The following is a 13,351-nucleotide window of genomic DNA, read 5'->3' on the forward strand; positions in this document are numbered from 1 at the left end:
GCTGCTATTTCTATGATCTTTTCCCCTCCTAGGTGTTGGCTCCATTCTCCTCCACTTGGGCCGGCCTCTCTCTGCCTTTGCCCCTCTCTCCTGCTCTCTTCCCTCCTCTGGAAAAGAAGTATTCATCCTCTTACAGAGTCAGCCCCCATCCGCCAGGCATCTGTTCACCCTCCTCTCTGCCATTCACCTCCCCTCTGGATTCCCACTGATCAAACCACCCCCAAGTCTCTCTGTTTTTCTCATCCTGGTTCTTTCTTACTCCAGCAACCGGCTCTTTTTATTTATTTATTTATTTTTGAGATGGAGTCTTGCTCTGTTACCAGGCTGGAGTGCAGTGGCATGATCTTGGCTCACTGCAACCTCCACCTCCTGGGTTCAAGTGATTCTCCTGCCTCAGCTTCCCAAGTAGCTGAGACTAAAGGCACACGCCACCACGCCCAGCTAATTTTTGTACTTTTAGTAGAGACGGGGGTTTCACCATATTGGTCAGGCTGGTCTTGAACTCCTGACCTCGTGATCCACTTGCCTCGGCCTCCCAAAGTGCTGGGATTACAGACGTGAGCCACCGCGCTCAGCCCAGTAGCTGGCTCTTTATTCACACTCTGTAGAGCCACACATTGACCTCCGCCCAGCCCTCCTTCCTCTGGCTTATCACACGCCCTGCTTCCAAACACCTGTGACCCACACCCTGCCTGCCACCCACCGTGATCTCCAGCCGCCATCTTTCCGCCCCTGTTCAGTCCTCCCTCTCACGTCAACCCCACCACACGTCTCACTCATCCATTCCTCCCTCCCTCCATCCACCCATCCCTCTTTCCTTCCTTGCCTCCATTCCATTCATCCATCCATCCATCCCTGCATCCCTTCATCCATCCCTCCACCCATCCGTCCATCTCTCCCTTCTCTTTCCCTTCCTCCGTTCATCTGCCCCTTCAAGCCCTGTCCCCGAGCTGCCTCTGTCCACTGTGTGTTGTGCTCACCTCTGGCAAGCCCAGTGCCAGCCTAGGGGATGCCAAGATGAGCCAGACTTGATGCCATCCCTTCCTGAAGAGTCCTTCAGTCTGGCAGGCGCCCCATCATCCCCGCCTCCTGGAGCACTGCCCCTTCTTCCCTGTCCTCTCGCTCGGCCGTGGCTCCTGACAGCCCTTCTCTTGGTGCAGACGTGGAGGTGGACGTGGATGAATTGAACCAGGAGCAGGTGGCAGATCTCAACAAACAGGCCACGACTTATGGCATGGCCGACGGTGACTTCGTCAGGTGAGGCCTGCCTGCTGACACCCCTACCCATTCTGTGGGCCCCACCCTGGCATTTCACTATTACTCCCGGTATTGACAGCCATCCTGTTTGTGAGCATTTGTGTGCCTGGCCCTGGGCCCAGGACTTTACACATGCAGGTCCCTGAGCCTATGGTGGTCGTGGCCCCACTTCATCTGTGCAGAAACAGGCTGCACCCAAGTCACCCAGCCTGCCCTACTTAGTGCGACCTGGGGCGAATCTGACTCTTTGAAGCTCTGGGGATTCCTAGGCTGGGGGACAGTGCCCTCTAGTGGAGAGGCTTCATTCCCTGGTTATTTATCCTGGCAGTTGCTGGTTGTACCTCTACCCTGAGCCACACCCCCTGCTGAGCTCACAAGACCACACAGAATGGTCCCAGCTCACTGGGCAGTGAACCAGAAACGGAGCCTGAGCACGGCACCCTCTGCCCAGAGCCCTTTGTGGCTCCCACCTCCCTCAGGAACATCCAGTGTCCTCACCATGGCCGAAAGGTCTTACCCATCTGGTCCTCTCGACCGCCACCATCCCCCGCTGCCCAGCCTGCACGGTCTCCTTGCTCCTCAAGTGCAGAGGCCTGGGCCAGCCCCTGGGCCACTCTGTCTGCTGTTCGCTTCGGACGTCTGCAGCTTGCTCCCCCAGGTTTTTCTCTAGATACCCTGTTTTGTGTGGCTTCCCTGAGCTCCCTCTTGAAAACTGCAGCTTCCTCTGCCTTTGCTCTACCATCTAATGGACCACACATTTTATTCCCTTGCTCATTATCTTCTCTCCTAGAATGTAAGCCCGTGCAGGTGAGGATTTCTGTTTTTTTTTTCAGTGCTGAGTTCTTGATACCTAAGATAGCACCTGGCACACAGAGGGTGCTTGATAAGTGGCATTGAATGAAAGATAACTCAGGCTGGCATGGGGTGACTCAGGTCCCTCACTTTCTCTGATGACTCAGTCTGTGTCCTCCTTACCCTGTGGCCTGCCGCATCCTCCACCCTAATTCTCACCCACCTCTATAGGATGCTCCGGAAAGACAAGGAGGAGGCAGAGGCCATCAAGCATGCCAAGGCTCTTGAGGAGGAGAAGGCCATGTACTCGGTGAGGTCTGGGCTGGAGTGGAAGGGGACAGGGGTGTGTCACAGGGAGGGCACCCCCTCACCAACCTGGCACCCACCCTACTCCAGGGACGCCGCTCTCGACGCCAGCGCAGAGAGTTTCGGGAGAAGCGGCTGAGGGGTCGCAAGATCAGCCCACCCAGGTAGGGCTTCTCCCTGAACCCCCACCCTGCTGGCATCTGGGGGAGGAGAGCGGGGGCTTAGGGCCTGAGAAAGCTCTTTGGAGGCAGGCATTTGACTTGAGAAAGGAGTCTTTCTAGTGGGGCGATGCATGGCCATTGTGAAGGTTTAGAGGTAGGAACGGCCTTGAGGGCCATGTGGACTCCTTTCCTTGCCAGCCCCTCCCCTCACCCTACTGGACTGGGGGCCCTTGCCAGACTCCCAGGAGCCCATGCACAGGCGGCATAAGGCTCTCACCAAGGCGGCAGAGAGGGCACAGGCTTTGCCCTGGACTCTCACCCAGTTCTGCTGCTTGGCTTCTTCCTGTGTCGGAGTTTGGACAAGTGACTTCCCGAACTCTCTGAGCTTCAATTTTTTCCTTTGGAAAACAAGGCATTACCACCTACCTGGAGAGAGGGCTGGGCAGTCCCCACAGGGAGGTCTTGGGACAGGTTTGGATGAGGCAGGCTGGCTTGGAGAGGAAAGCCCAGCCTGGGTCAGGAGGCCTTGAGGAGAGGCCCTGTGCAAACCCATGCCTCTTTTTGCCACATCTCTTAAAGGAGAGTGATTGAGAGTTCCTGTGAGGCTTAAACAACTTGTAGGTTCAGCGGTTGGTATGGGAAACATTCCTTAAAGAATAGCACCAATCGTCATTGCTGTCAGCGGTGGCACAGAGGCACACAGAGGGTAGTGCAGGAATGCCCAGGCTGGGTGGCCATAGGGCCTGGGTTTGGATCCCAGTTTCCTCCTTTATGAGCTACGTAATGCTGGACAAGTGACTTCACCTCTCTGGGCCTCAGTTTCCTCAGCTGTGATAGTCTCTCTTTTTTTTTTCTTCCCCCAGAGACAGGGTCTTATTCTGTCACCCAGGCTGGAGTGCAGTGGTGTAATCACGACTCACTGCAGCCTCAAATTCCTAGGCTTAGGCGATCCTCCTACCTCAGTCTCCTTAGTAGCTGAGATTACTGGTATGCATCACCACGCCCAGCTAATTAAAATAAAAAATACTTAGTAGAGACGGGGTTTTGCGGTGTTGCCCAGGCTGGTCTCAAACTCCTGGGTTCAAGTGATCCTCCCACCTCAGCCTCCCAGAGTGCTGGGATTACAGGCGTGAGCCACCGCACCCAGCCTATTTTAATCTTATCATCATCATCATCATCATTAGTAAGCCCGGACCCAGTGAGAGCCAGAGACAAGGATTGGGAGGAGGGATGCTTTCATTCTAGGGTCAGGAGGCCAAGCAGAACCAGAGCTGCTGAAGTCCAAGTTCCTCAGAGTCATGATGGGCCTAGGACATTGTGGAGTGGGGCTTAAGTTCATGCTTTGGACAGATCTGAGGTGGGGGTGGGTGGAGGAATCAAGGGAAGGCCCCCAACCTGGTCAGCAGCCCCCTCACTGTGCCAGGTACCTAGCTTTGGGTCCTCAGGTTGGCGGGCTTATCCCAAATTCATGACCGCTGAGATCTTAAGCCCTAATTTGTCCCACCCCATTCTTTTCTCTGTAGCTATGCCCGCCGAGACAGCCCCACCTATGACCCCTATAAGCGGTAAGTTGCTCTGGAGGACCAGGGAATAGCAGACAGGGAGCCTCCTGATGGGGACAGGGGTGCTGAGGAGGGGATGGGAGGTTCACCCTGCTAGGCCACCCCAAGATCACAGACTGCATGATATGTTCTGGGTCTGAATCATTTTTGTGTTTTCCAGATCACTGTCTTGTTTTCCCAGTTTTAAATAAAAATTTTTTTTTGAGACGGAGTCTCGCTATGTCGCCCAGGCTAGAGTGCAGTGGCACGATCTTGGCTTACTACAAGCTCCGCCTCCCAGGTTCACGCCATTCTCCTGCCTCAGCCTCCCGAGTAGCTGGGACTACAGGTGCCCGCCACCAGGCCTGGCTAATTTTTTGTATTTTTAGTAGAGTTTAGTAGGGTTTCACCGTGTTAGCCAGGATGGTCTCAATCTCCTGACCTCGTGATCCACCCACCTCAGCCTCCCAAAGTGCTGGGATTACAGGCGTGAGCCACCGCACCCGGCCAATAAAATTTTCTTTATCTTTGAAGCTTCTTTATTTTATTTTTCTGATTTAAATACAGTGCAGCCTTGTGGTAAAAATGACCAAATATGGCAAAACAGTGTGACTGAGAAATCAAGTCACTTTAATCTCAATTTCCAGAAGTGGCCAGTGGGAAATAACGGGCACTCAGTAGCACCGCTGGGCACAGGTCGTTGTCTCGTGGATGAAAGAGTGGTTGGAGAAGGGATTTTGTGAGGGACCAAGCTCAGTCTGATCCCATTCCCCCTCATCCAAGCTCCATAGCTCTCTGAAGCCCAGTTCCCTCTTCGGAATGGGGGTGGGAATGGGATCTTCCTCATGGGGCTGTGGGTCGAGGTTAGATGAGATAAGGTGTGAATGGCTTCTGGGGAAATAAAAGGTGTAGGTTAGTGCTCCACACATGGGAGTGTCAGGAATATCAGATACTTTCTTTTTATTTTTAAAATTTTATATATTAAAAAACAGGTTTTTTTTTTTTTTCTTTAAAATATTGAGATGGGGCTCACCATGTTGACCAGGCTGGTTTTGAAGTTCTGGCCTCAAGCAGTCTTCCCACCTGGGCCTCCCAAAGTGCTGGGATTACAGGCATGAGCCATCACACCTGGCCACTTTGTTTTTATTTTACTAAAATAGAATTGCACCACACTCAGTGTTTTAGAACTTGCTTTTTCCTCCCAGATTATCCATGTATCTTTTGAGTAAAACTTTTCTGTGTTTTGTACAGAGATCTGCTTATCTTTTTTTTTTTTTTTTTTTTTTTTTTTTTTTTTTTGAGATGGAGTCTCACTCTGTTGCCCAGGCTGGTGTGCAGTGGCGTGACCTGGACTCACTGCAACCTCTGCCTCCCAGGTTCAAGCAGTTCTCGTGCCCTCAGCCTCCTGAGTAGCTGGAATTACAGGTGCGCGCCACCATGCCCGGCTAATTTTTTTTGTATTTTTTGTAGAGACAGGGTTTTGCTTTGTTGGCCAGGCTGGTCTCAAACTCCTGGTCTCAAGTGATCGGCCTGCCTCGGCCTCCCACAGTGCTGGGATTACAGGTGTGAGCCACCGCGCCCGGCCTGCTCATCCATTTTTCATAGCCACATAAAATCAGAGCAGTTGTGTGTCATTGTCCTTCCTGGTTATTTAGCGAAGGCTTCATGGTTGTGAGTCAAGTCTTTGTCCAGAGCTGGGTCTCCACTGCCCTCCAGGCTCCATCCACCCGCCTGGTTTCCCGGGTCGCTGTGGCCCGCGCTGGCGCTGCTGTTGATCTGCTGTGTGTGCTGTTCCCGAAGAGGCTCCGGGAGCCTGAGCTAGTGAGCCTCCTCCTCCCTACCCGCAGGTCACCCTCGGAGTCCAGCTCAGAGTCCCGCTCCCGCTCCCGCTCCCCGACCCCGGGCCGCGAGGAGAAGATCACGTTCATCACCAGTTTTGGGGGCAGCGATGAGGAGGCAGCCGCAGCCGCTGCTGCCGCAGCAGCATCAGGAGTCACCACAGGGAAGCCCCCCGCACCTCCCCAGCCTGGCGGCCCCGCCCCGGGACGTAATGCCAGCGCCCGGTCGGTAACGCTCACGCCGCCCGCCCTACGCCCCGGTCACCATGGGGGGTACCCGGGGCAGAGGGGGGCCGCGGCTCAGGCCTGCGCTGACCGGCCCTCCGTGCCCCGCCTGCAGCCGCCGCTCCTCCTCCTCCTCCTCCTCCTCTTCTGCCTCGAGGACCTCCAGTTCCCGCTCCAGCTCTCGCTCCAGCTCCCGCTCTCGCCGTGGTGGGGGCTACTACCGTTCCGGCCGCCACGCCCGCTCCCGGTCCCGCTCCTGGTCCCGCTCCCGCTCCCGCTCCCGGCGATATTCCCGGTCCCGTAGCCGTGGCCGGCGGCACTCAGGTGGGGGCTCCCGAGACGGACACCGGTACTCCCGCTCGCCCGCCCGGCGTGGTGGTTACGGGCCCCGGCGCAGAAGCAGGTGTGTGTGGCTGGGCGTGGAGGTGGGAGGGGCGGGGGGGGGCGCGGTCTCCGATCTTGGGGAGAAGGTGCTCAGAGGGAGGAAACCTGGCCGTCCAGCTCAGAGAACACCCCATCTAAGGGGACAGGCACAGGCCACTGCTCTTCGGCAGGAAGCCCTTGGTTGGAAAGGGCAAGGCATGGGTGTTTGCGTGCGCGTTCTGGTGGCAGTGGAGGTGGATCCCAGCCGCTGTTTTCCACGACAGGGTGTGGAGAGGAGACTGTGCATCTCTCTCTCCTCAGGAGACTGTTTTTGCTGTCAGGGGTTCCAGGTGGAGGGGAGTAGAAAGCGCATGGACGCTCCAGGGTTTTCTGTAGCTTGAAGGGACGGGTCCGGGCCTTGAGGGCTGGGAAACCCCTTGCGGAGGGGGAGGGGCGCGTCCCTGTGTGGCCAGGAGCGGATGGGGAAGCGAAGCGGGTGGAAAAAATCAAGACAGCTCTTTGGCCTGGCGTGGTGGCTCACACCTGTAATCCCAGCACTTTGGGAGGCCGAGGCAGGCGGATCTCCTGAGCTCAGGAGTTCGAGACCACCCTGGGCAACATGGTGAAACCCCGTCTCTACTGAAAAAAAAATTAGCTGGGTGTGGTGGCACACGCCTATAGTCCCAGCTACTTGAGAGGCTGAGGCAGGAGAATCGCTTGAAACCGGGAAGCAGAGGTTGCAATGAGCTGAAATCGTGCCACCGCACTCTAGCCTGGTGACAGAGTGAGATTCCGTCTCAAAAAAAAAAAAAAAAAATTAGCTGGGCGTGGTGGCACGTGCATGTAGTCCCAGCTATGCAGGAGGCTGAGGCACGAGAATCGTTTCAGCCCTGCAGGCGGAGGTTGCAGTGAGCCGAGATTGTGCCACTGCACCCCAGCTTGGGCTACAGAGTGAGACTGCGTCTCAAGAAAAAAAAAAAAAGACATTTCATTTTGGAGACGACACGGTGAGAGGCTAGCTCTAGGGATGGTTTAGAAAATAAAGCCACCTGGGGACTGGTCCACCCCCTTCCGGTCCCCTTGCCTGTTGAGGTCAGGGCTGCCCTGGGAAGGGCAGCGACGCTGGGTTGGTAGGAGCATAGACTGCAGGGCACCTGCCTGAGTGTAGAGTCCCTGGGCCTCTAATTCTGTAAAATCGTGGTAATAGCATCCGCTTCTCTGAGCTGTTAGAGGTGTAACAGGTAAACCCATGTAAGGTGCTTAGGACAGGGCTGGTGCTGGCTAAGTGCCGTTAATATCGTCAGCATCATTACCTGCGTTATTGTGGCACTGATCACCATGTCAGCTGCCTTCAGGGTCTGGCAGGTAAAGTAGAGGGGCCAGGTAGAGATCCTGCTGACCTGGCAAGCACATGTTCCCTCCAGTCGGGGCGTTGACCGCTCAGCAGCAGGTCTAGTGTCACCCAGTCTTTCTAGTTCTCAGGAGAAGTTGAGGGTCTGGATTTTTAGAGGATAGCTCTTGTTTCCTTTACTTTTTTTTTGAGACAGAGTCTCACTGTGTCACCCAGGCTGGAGTGCAGTGGCACAATCTCGGCTCACTGCACCTCCTCCTCCTGGGTTCAAGTGATTCTCCTGCCGCAGCCTCCCAAGTAGCTGGGATTACAGGCATGCGCCACCACACCTGGCTAATTTTTGTATTTCTAGTAGAGACGGGGTTTCACTATGTTGGCCAGGCTGGTCTTGAACTCCTGACCTCATGATCCACCCACCTTGGCCTCCCAAAGTGCTGGGATGACAGGTGTGAGCCACCGCGCCTGGCCCTTGTTTTCTTAATAATGACAACAAATTTTTATTTTATAAAAACGCAATTCAAAAATTAGCCGGGCGTGGTTGTGCACATCTGTAATCCCAGCTACTCAGGAGGCTGAGGCAGGAGAATTGCTTGAACCCAGGAGGCAGAGGTTGCAGTGAGCCCAGCTATTGCACCACTGCACTCCAGCCTGGGCGACAGAGAGAGACTCTGTCTCAAAAAAAAAAAAAAAAAGAGCCCAAGCAGAGTCAGCGTGTGGCCCAGAATTGGCTTCCAGGTCATATATTCCTTGTAGCTTACCCAGAGCAATGACAGGAGAAAGGCTTGGGGGACAGGTGGGACCTGGGCACATCTTGCATGCCAGCCTGAGAGTGGGCACTGGGTGGAGAGTCCCACCAGTGTCCTGAGCAGGGAGAGGATGGGGTTCCGCATCCCCAGACTGGAACTTGTAGGTCTGTGCTGAGACTGGTGGAGGACAAGGGGTGGTCCCCACTATTGTCGAGATCCTGGACACAAGCAGGATGAGGTGGTGGGTGAGGGTGTAGATGAGGTCACCGTGGAACACTGTTGTGCCTGAGCTGGACACGTCTCATAAAGGGGGAGCCAGCCATCCCTCCCAGAGCTCACCTCCCGGGAAGTTAGCAAGCGGGTGTCTAGTGAGGGAGAGGTGACGTGGGCCAGGCAGGGCTCATGATGGCAGGACTGCCCTTAGGCTGAGTGTATCTAGAGCGCCATCTCTGTAGCTGGAGGGAGGCCGGAATGCCGCTCTGGGACATTTTGGAGGGAGAGTAGCAGGAGAGGAGAGTCGAGCCTGTCACCCTGGGCCTTGCAGGAAGGAGGACTGTGGATCCGGACCCAGGGTGGGGTGCGGTTGGGGTCCCTGGAGCCTCACAGTCCTCCTCCCGCCCTGCTGCATCCCCAGGAGCCGCTCCCACTCAGGGGACCGCTACAGGCGGGGCGGCCGGGGCCTCAGGCACCACAGCAGTAGCCGCAGCCGCAGCAGCTGGTCCCTCAGCCCGTCCCGCAGTCGCAGCCTGACTCGCAGCCGCAGCCATAGCCCCAGCCCCAGCCAGAGCCGCAGCCGCAGCCGCAGCCGCAGCCAGAGCCCCTCGCCATCACCCGCAAGAGAGAAGCTGACCAGGCCGGCCGCGTCCCCTGCTGTGGGCGAGAAGCTGAAAAAGTGAGCGGGGCGGGTTTGGAGGAAGAGGGCTGCCAATTTCGGGTGGGGAGGGTGAACATCACTGTTTCCTTTTTGAGGGGAACTTAGCCCTACCCTGGGAGGTCTGGGGGGTGGTGTATGGCCCTGGCCTGGGAGGGTGGATTTCAGGGGGACACAGCCCTGGCCTGGGGGGTCTGAGGAGGACACACCAAATCCTGGAGGATCTGCACAATTAGAACCTTGTCCTGGGTGAGGGTCAGAGGGGGACAGGTCCCTGTCTTACAGGTTCTGTGGGGTCTGAGAGGGACATGGTTGCACCCTGGGGCATCTGAGGCCCATGCCTTGGCTGCCTGGTCTGAGGGCAGTGCTGAGGCTGGGGTCAGAGGTGGCAGCTGCCGTTTCCCCCTCCCAACCATGTCCTCTGGCCCTGCCCCCACCCAGGACCGAACCTGCCGCTGGTAAAGAGACAGGAGCTGCCAAAGTCAGTAAGAATTTGGAACTCGCCCGTCTAATTCCCGTCAGCAGCAGTGCCCAAGAGCTGGGCCCGGTGGGCCTGCAGGGGGGCCCGGGTGGGCTGGGAGATCCAGCCCCAGGGACAGGGAGGGGAGGGGAAGGGTCTGCCCCTGTGAGAACCATGTCCCTCTCCCCTCCTCACTGTACACTGGGGCTCCACCTGTCACTGAACCTCTGGGAGCCTCAGGGCTGTCCACAGCCTGCCCCTCCTCCCCACGTCATTCTCCCCCCGCCCCCCGCACAAAGCCCAAGGCTTTTGGCTGAGGTGGGTTGTGGGAGCTCTGGGACACCCACCCCCTCTCCCGCCTCTTCTCCCCCCTCCCCAGCCCAAGCTGACGCCTCAGGAGAAGCTGAAACTGAGGATGCAGAAGGCGCTGAACAGGCAGTGTATGTTCTGCCCCGTCCCTCCAGGGTTTCACAGCTCTTCTTCCCCTTGGCAGTGGGAGCAAGGAGACCCAGCACCACTTTGGGAGGCCTGGCCCTTCCCTAGAGAGGCCACGCAGGCACGGAGGTGCTCTGGGGAGGAATGGGTTTGCATCAGCTCCGCTGCCGCTATGCTGGGGCCTCTGCAGTCAGGTTGACCTGTCTGAGCTCAGCTTCCTCATTTTAGAGAGTGGGGCTCTTAGCGGGCACGGTGGCTCGCACCTGTAATCCCAGCACTTTGGGAGGCCGAGGTGGGCGGATCACGAGGTCAGGAGATTGAGACCATTAACACGGTGAAACCCCGTCTCTCTAAAAATACAAAAAATTAGCCGGGCATGTTGGTGGGCGCCTGTAGTCCCAGCTACTCAGGAGGCTGAGGCAGGAGATGGCGCGAACCCGGGGGGCGGAGCCTGCAGTGAGCCGAGATCACGCCACTGCACTTCAGCCTGGGCGACAGAGCGAGACTCTGTCTCAAAAAAAAAAAAAAGAAAAAAGAGAGTGGGGCTCTTAAGGGAACCCCTCAGCCACCCTGTTCTTTCTCTCTACAGTCAAGGCGGATAAGAAGGCAGCACAAGAAAAGATGATCCAGCAGGAGCATGAGCGGCAGGTGAAGTGGGAAAGGGAGGGCTGGGGTGGTGGGTGGGTGCTGGCCTGGCCATGTCCTCATAGCCCTGTCTGCTGCAGGAGCGGGAAGACGAGCTTCGAGCCATGGCCCGCAAGATCCGCATGAAGTAAGACCTTGCCCCTCCCTGTCCCATGGCCACACCTCCTGGCCTGCCTGGCCTTCCCACCATGGGCTGCTGGCTCAAGCCCTGCCCAGCTCCCTGTGGGTGGATGAAAGGCAGAGATCCCTGCCTGGGCCTCGGGGCTGTGCCCAGCCGCCTCTCTTGCTCCTCTCCCTGAATTTCCTCCCTCCATTTCGACCTGCCTCCCGCCACCGCGACCTCCTCCCAGCTCTTCCAGCCTCCAGGTGCCAGTCACCTTTGCTGTTTTTTTGGCCTGGCAAGCTGTTCCTGATACCCCTTCCCCACTCACCCACCGCCATGGGTCTTTCTCCTGTCCCAGCCTCAGTTTGCTTGTCTCCTAAATGGAGATACAGTCATTGTCCCACCTCACAGGCTGTTGGGAGGATTTGACAAGTTCAAGGCCAGGCACGGAGGAGGCACCCAGTAGACGTAGCCATTGGGTTGCCAAGCCTGGCCACTGTGACGGAGACCATTTCAACACTCAATGTGTGCAGGTGCCCCAGTGCGGCAGGAAATGATGGGACTATCCTGCCTCCCTCTGTTCCCCAGGCTTTCCTAGGAAGGGGCTGGGATTCCAGTCAGCCCCGCCAGCTGGGGTCCCTCTGAACCTGGGGCTCCCTTTCCAAGTGGGGATTGGTGGCAGTACCGGCCCCCTTGGTTTACTGTCTTCCTCGGAGTAGGGTGTTGGAAGCACCTGCCCTCCCTGAGTTCAGTGTGTCCAGTGTTCCCAGCCAGATGCTCATGCCATGCCTTTGCAGGGAGCGGGAACGCCGAGAGAAGGAGAGAGAAGAGTGGGAACGCCAGTACAGCCGGCAGAGCCGCTCACCCTCCCCCCGATACAGTGAGTGTCCCCACCAGGCTGCAGGGCTCTGGGGCTTTAAAGAAAAGTGTCAAGCAGGGTTACCAAAAAAAACCATAGTACAGCCGGGCGCAGTGGCTCACGCCTGTAATCCCAGCACTTTGGGAGGCTGAGGTGGGTGGATCAATCACCTGAGGTCAGGAGTTCGAGACCAGCCTGACCAACATGGTGACACACATACGTACACACACACACACACATTGCTTTAGTCACAAGGTGATTGCAGCAATTAGAAGTGCTCATTCCGGCGTGGGCTGGTGAGGGGCACAGATAGCAGCCACTGGACTCTCTGGAAATGTCCCCTCATTTGGAGACAACCCCTGAAGTTCAGTTTTGAGGACCTCACCCCAGGTCAAGGAAGAGGCCCTGGCCCTGGATGTTTGCTCGCTCTTCACCTGTTCTTTTCTTTCCAGGTCGAGAATACAGCTCTTCTCGAAGGTAAGGAAGCCCATGACCCTCCACTTTCTTGGAAGTAACACTTGTCCTTTGATGGGAGGTCCTGGCTGTCATTCCTCCAGCCTCACCCTGTACCCACCTCCAGTTGGAGGGGCTGGTCTCATCCCTTGGGGAACATCCTTCCCTCCACAGACAAGTGCCCCGACCACTGAAGCATCCATGGCCCCAGGTGTGTGGATGTGTGTATGCCCCATCCTCACGGCCCCTCCCTTTCTCTTTCCAGGCGCTCAAGGTCCCGATCCCGAAGCCCCCATTACCGACATTAGGCAGAAGAGTGGGGGGTGGGGAGGACAAGGGGGTGGGTAAGGGGCTCAAGCTGTGATGCTGCTGGTTTTATCTCTAGTGAAATAAAGTCAAAAGTTATTTAATTCCCATCACCTGTCTCAGTGTCATCTGTGTGGTTGGTGCAGGGCTCTCCCACCCCAGGGCCCATGGGCCAGCAGAGCCAGCTGGGAGGGCGCTTGGGTTTACAGGCCAGATGCCAGTGCTGCCTGTGTGGGACATCTTGCCCCCATCTGATGGCTAAGTGGCAGGCCCCTGTTCATCAGAACCTGCCATGGCTCAGTGAGGCCTGCTCAGGAGGCCAGGGCACAGTCCCAAGGGAGAGGGCCCAGACCTGCCCGCAGATGTGGACATAGGGTGTCGGCCCAGCATGTCCCACATGGGCCCCTTTGCCCAGGGCCTCTGGCGACAGGTCCGGGCCTCTCCCCGCCCTCGCCTCAGCCCCTGCCCTGGCCTCGCCCGCACTAGGAACTGGGAGCGCAGCTTTCTGTGCCAATCCTGCTGCGCCCCAGGCACTGGGGGCTGGCCGTTCCCTCACCCCCTCACTCCAAACCGGTCTGTCCAGCCGTCCACCCCACGGAGGGGAAGCCTCCTGCCCCACCTTATGCACCCCAAGAAAGC

At 57.2% G+C, this 13,351-nt stretch overlaps 1 protein-coding gene across 4 annotated transcripts in view; it reads left to right on the forward strand.

Annotated features, from left to right (window-relative positions):
* The window catches only part of CLASRP (CLK4 associating serine/arginine rich protein), a 31,890-nt gene extending 19,068 nt beyond the window's left edge, over positions 1–12,822 (forward strand). The window contains exons 8-21 of one of the 4 annotated variants that reach the window (XR_001711846.3): positions 1,161–1,257; positions 2,281–2,359; positions 2,446–2,519; positions 4,040–4,081; positions 5,905–6,120; positions 6,236–6,523; positions 9,215–9,472; positions 9,893–9,936; positions 10,291–10,351; positions 10,936–10,994; positions 11,072–11,118; positions 11,892–11,974; positions 12,406–12,430; positions 12,672–12,822. Coding sequence is in view for 1 of the 4 variants with exons in the window: in XM_016936183.3 (XP_016791672.2) it covers positions 1,161–1,257; positions 2,281–2,359; positions 2,446–2,519; positions 4,040–4,081; positions 5,905–6,120; positions 6,236–6,523; positions 9,215–9,472; positions 9,893–9,932; positions 10,291–10,351; positions 10,936–10,994; positions 11,072–11,118; positions 11,892–11,974; positions 12,406–12,430; positions 12,672–12,714 (1,412 nt within the window). In the remaining 3 variants the exon portion in view is untranslated. Of the gene's footprint in view, positions 1–1,160; positions 1,258–2,280; positions 2,360–2,445; positions 2,520–4,039; positions 4,082–5,904; positions 6,121–6,235; positions 6,524–9,214; positions 9,473–9,892; positions 10,352–10,935; positions 10,995–11,071; positions 11,119–11,891; positions 11,975–12,405; positions 12,431–12,671 lie in introns of all 4 variants that reach the window. The other 3 variants (XM_016936183.3, XR_010153588.1, XR_010153589.1) reach the window with 3 other exon arrangements.
* The last annotated feature ends 529 nt before the right edge of the window (positions 12,823–13,351 follow it).

This window comes from Pan troglodytes, chromosome 20, assembly GCF_028858775.2.
Source record: "Pan troglodytes isolate AG18354 chromosome 20, NHGRI_mPanTro3-v2.0_pri, whole genome shotgun sequence".
NCBI lineage: Eukaryota > Metazoa > Chordata > Mammalia > Primates > Hominidae > Pan > Pan troglodytes.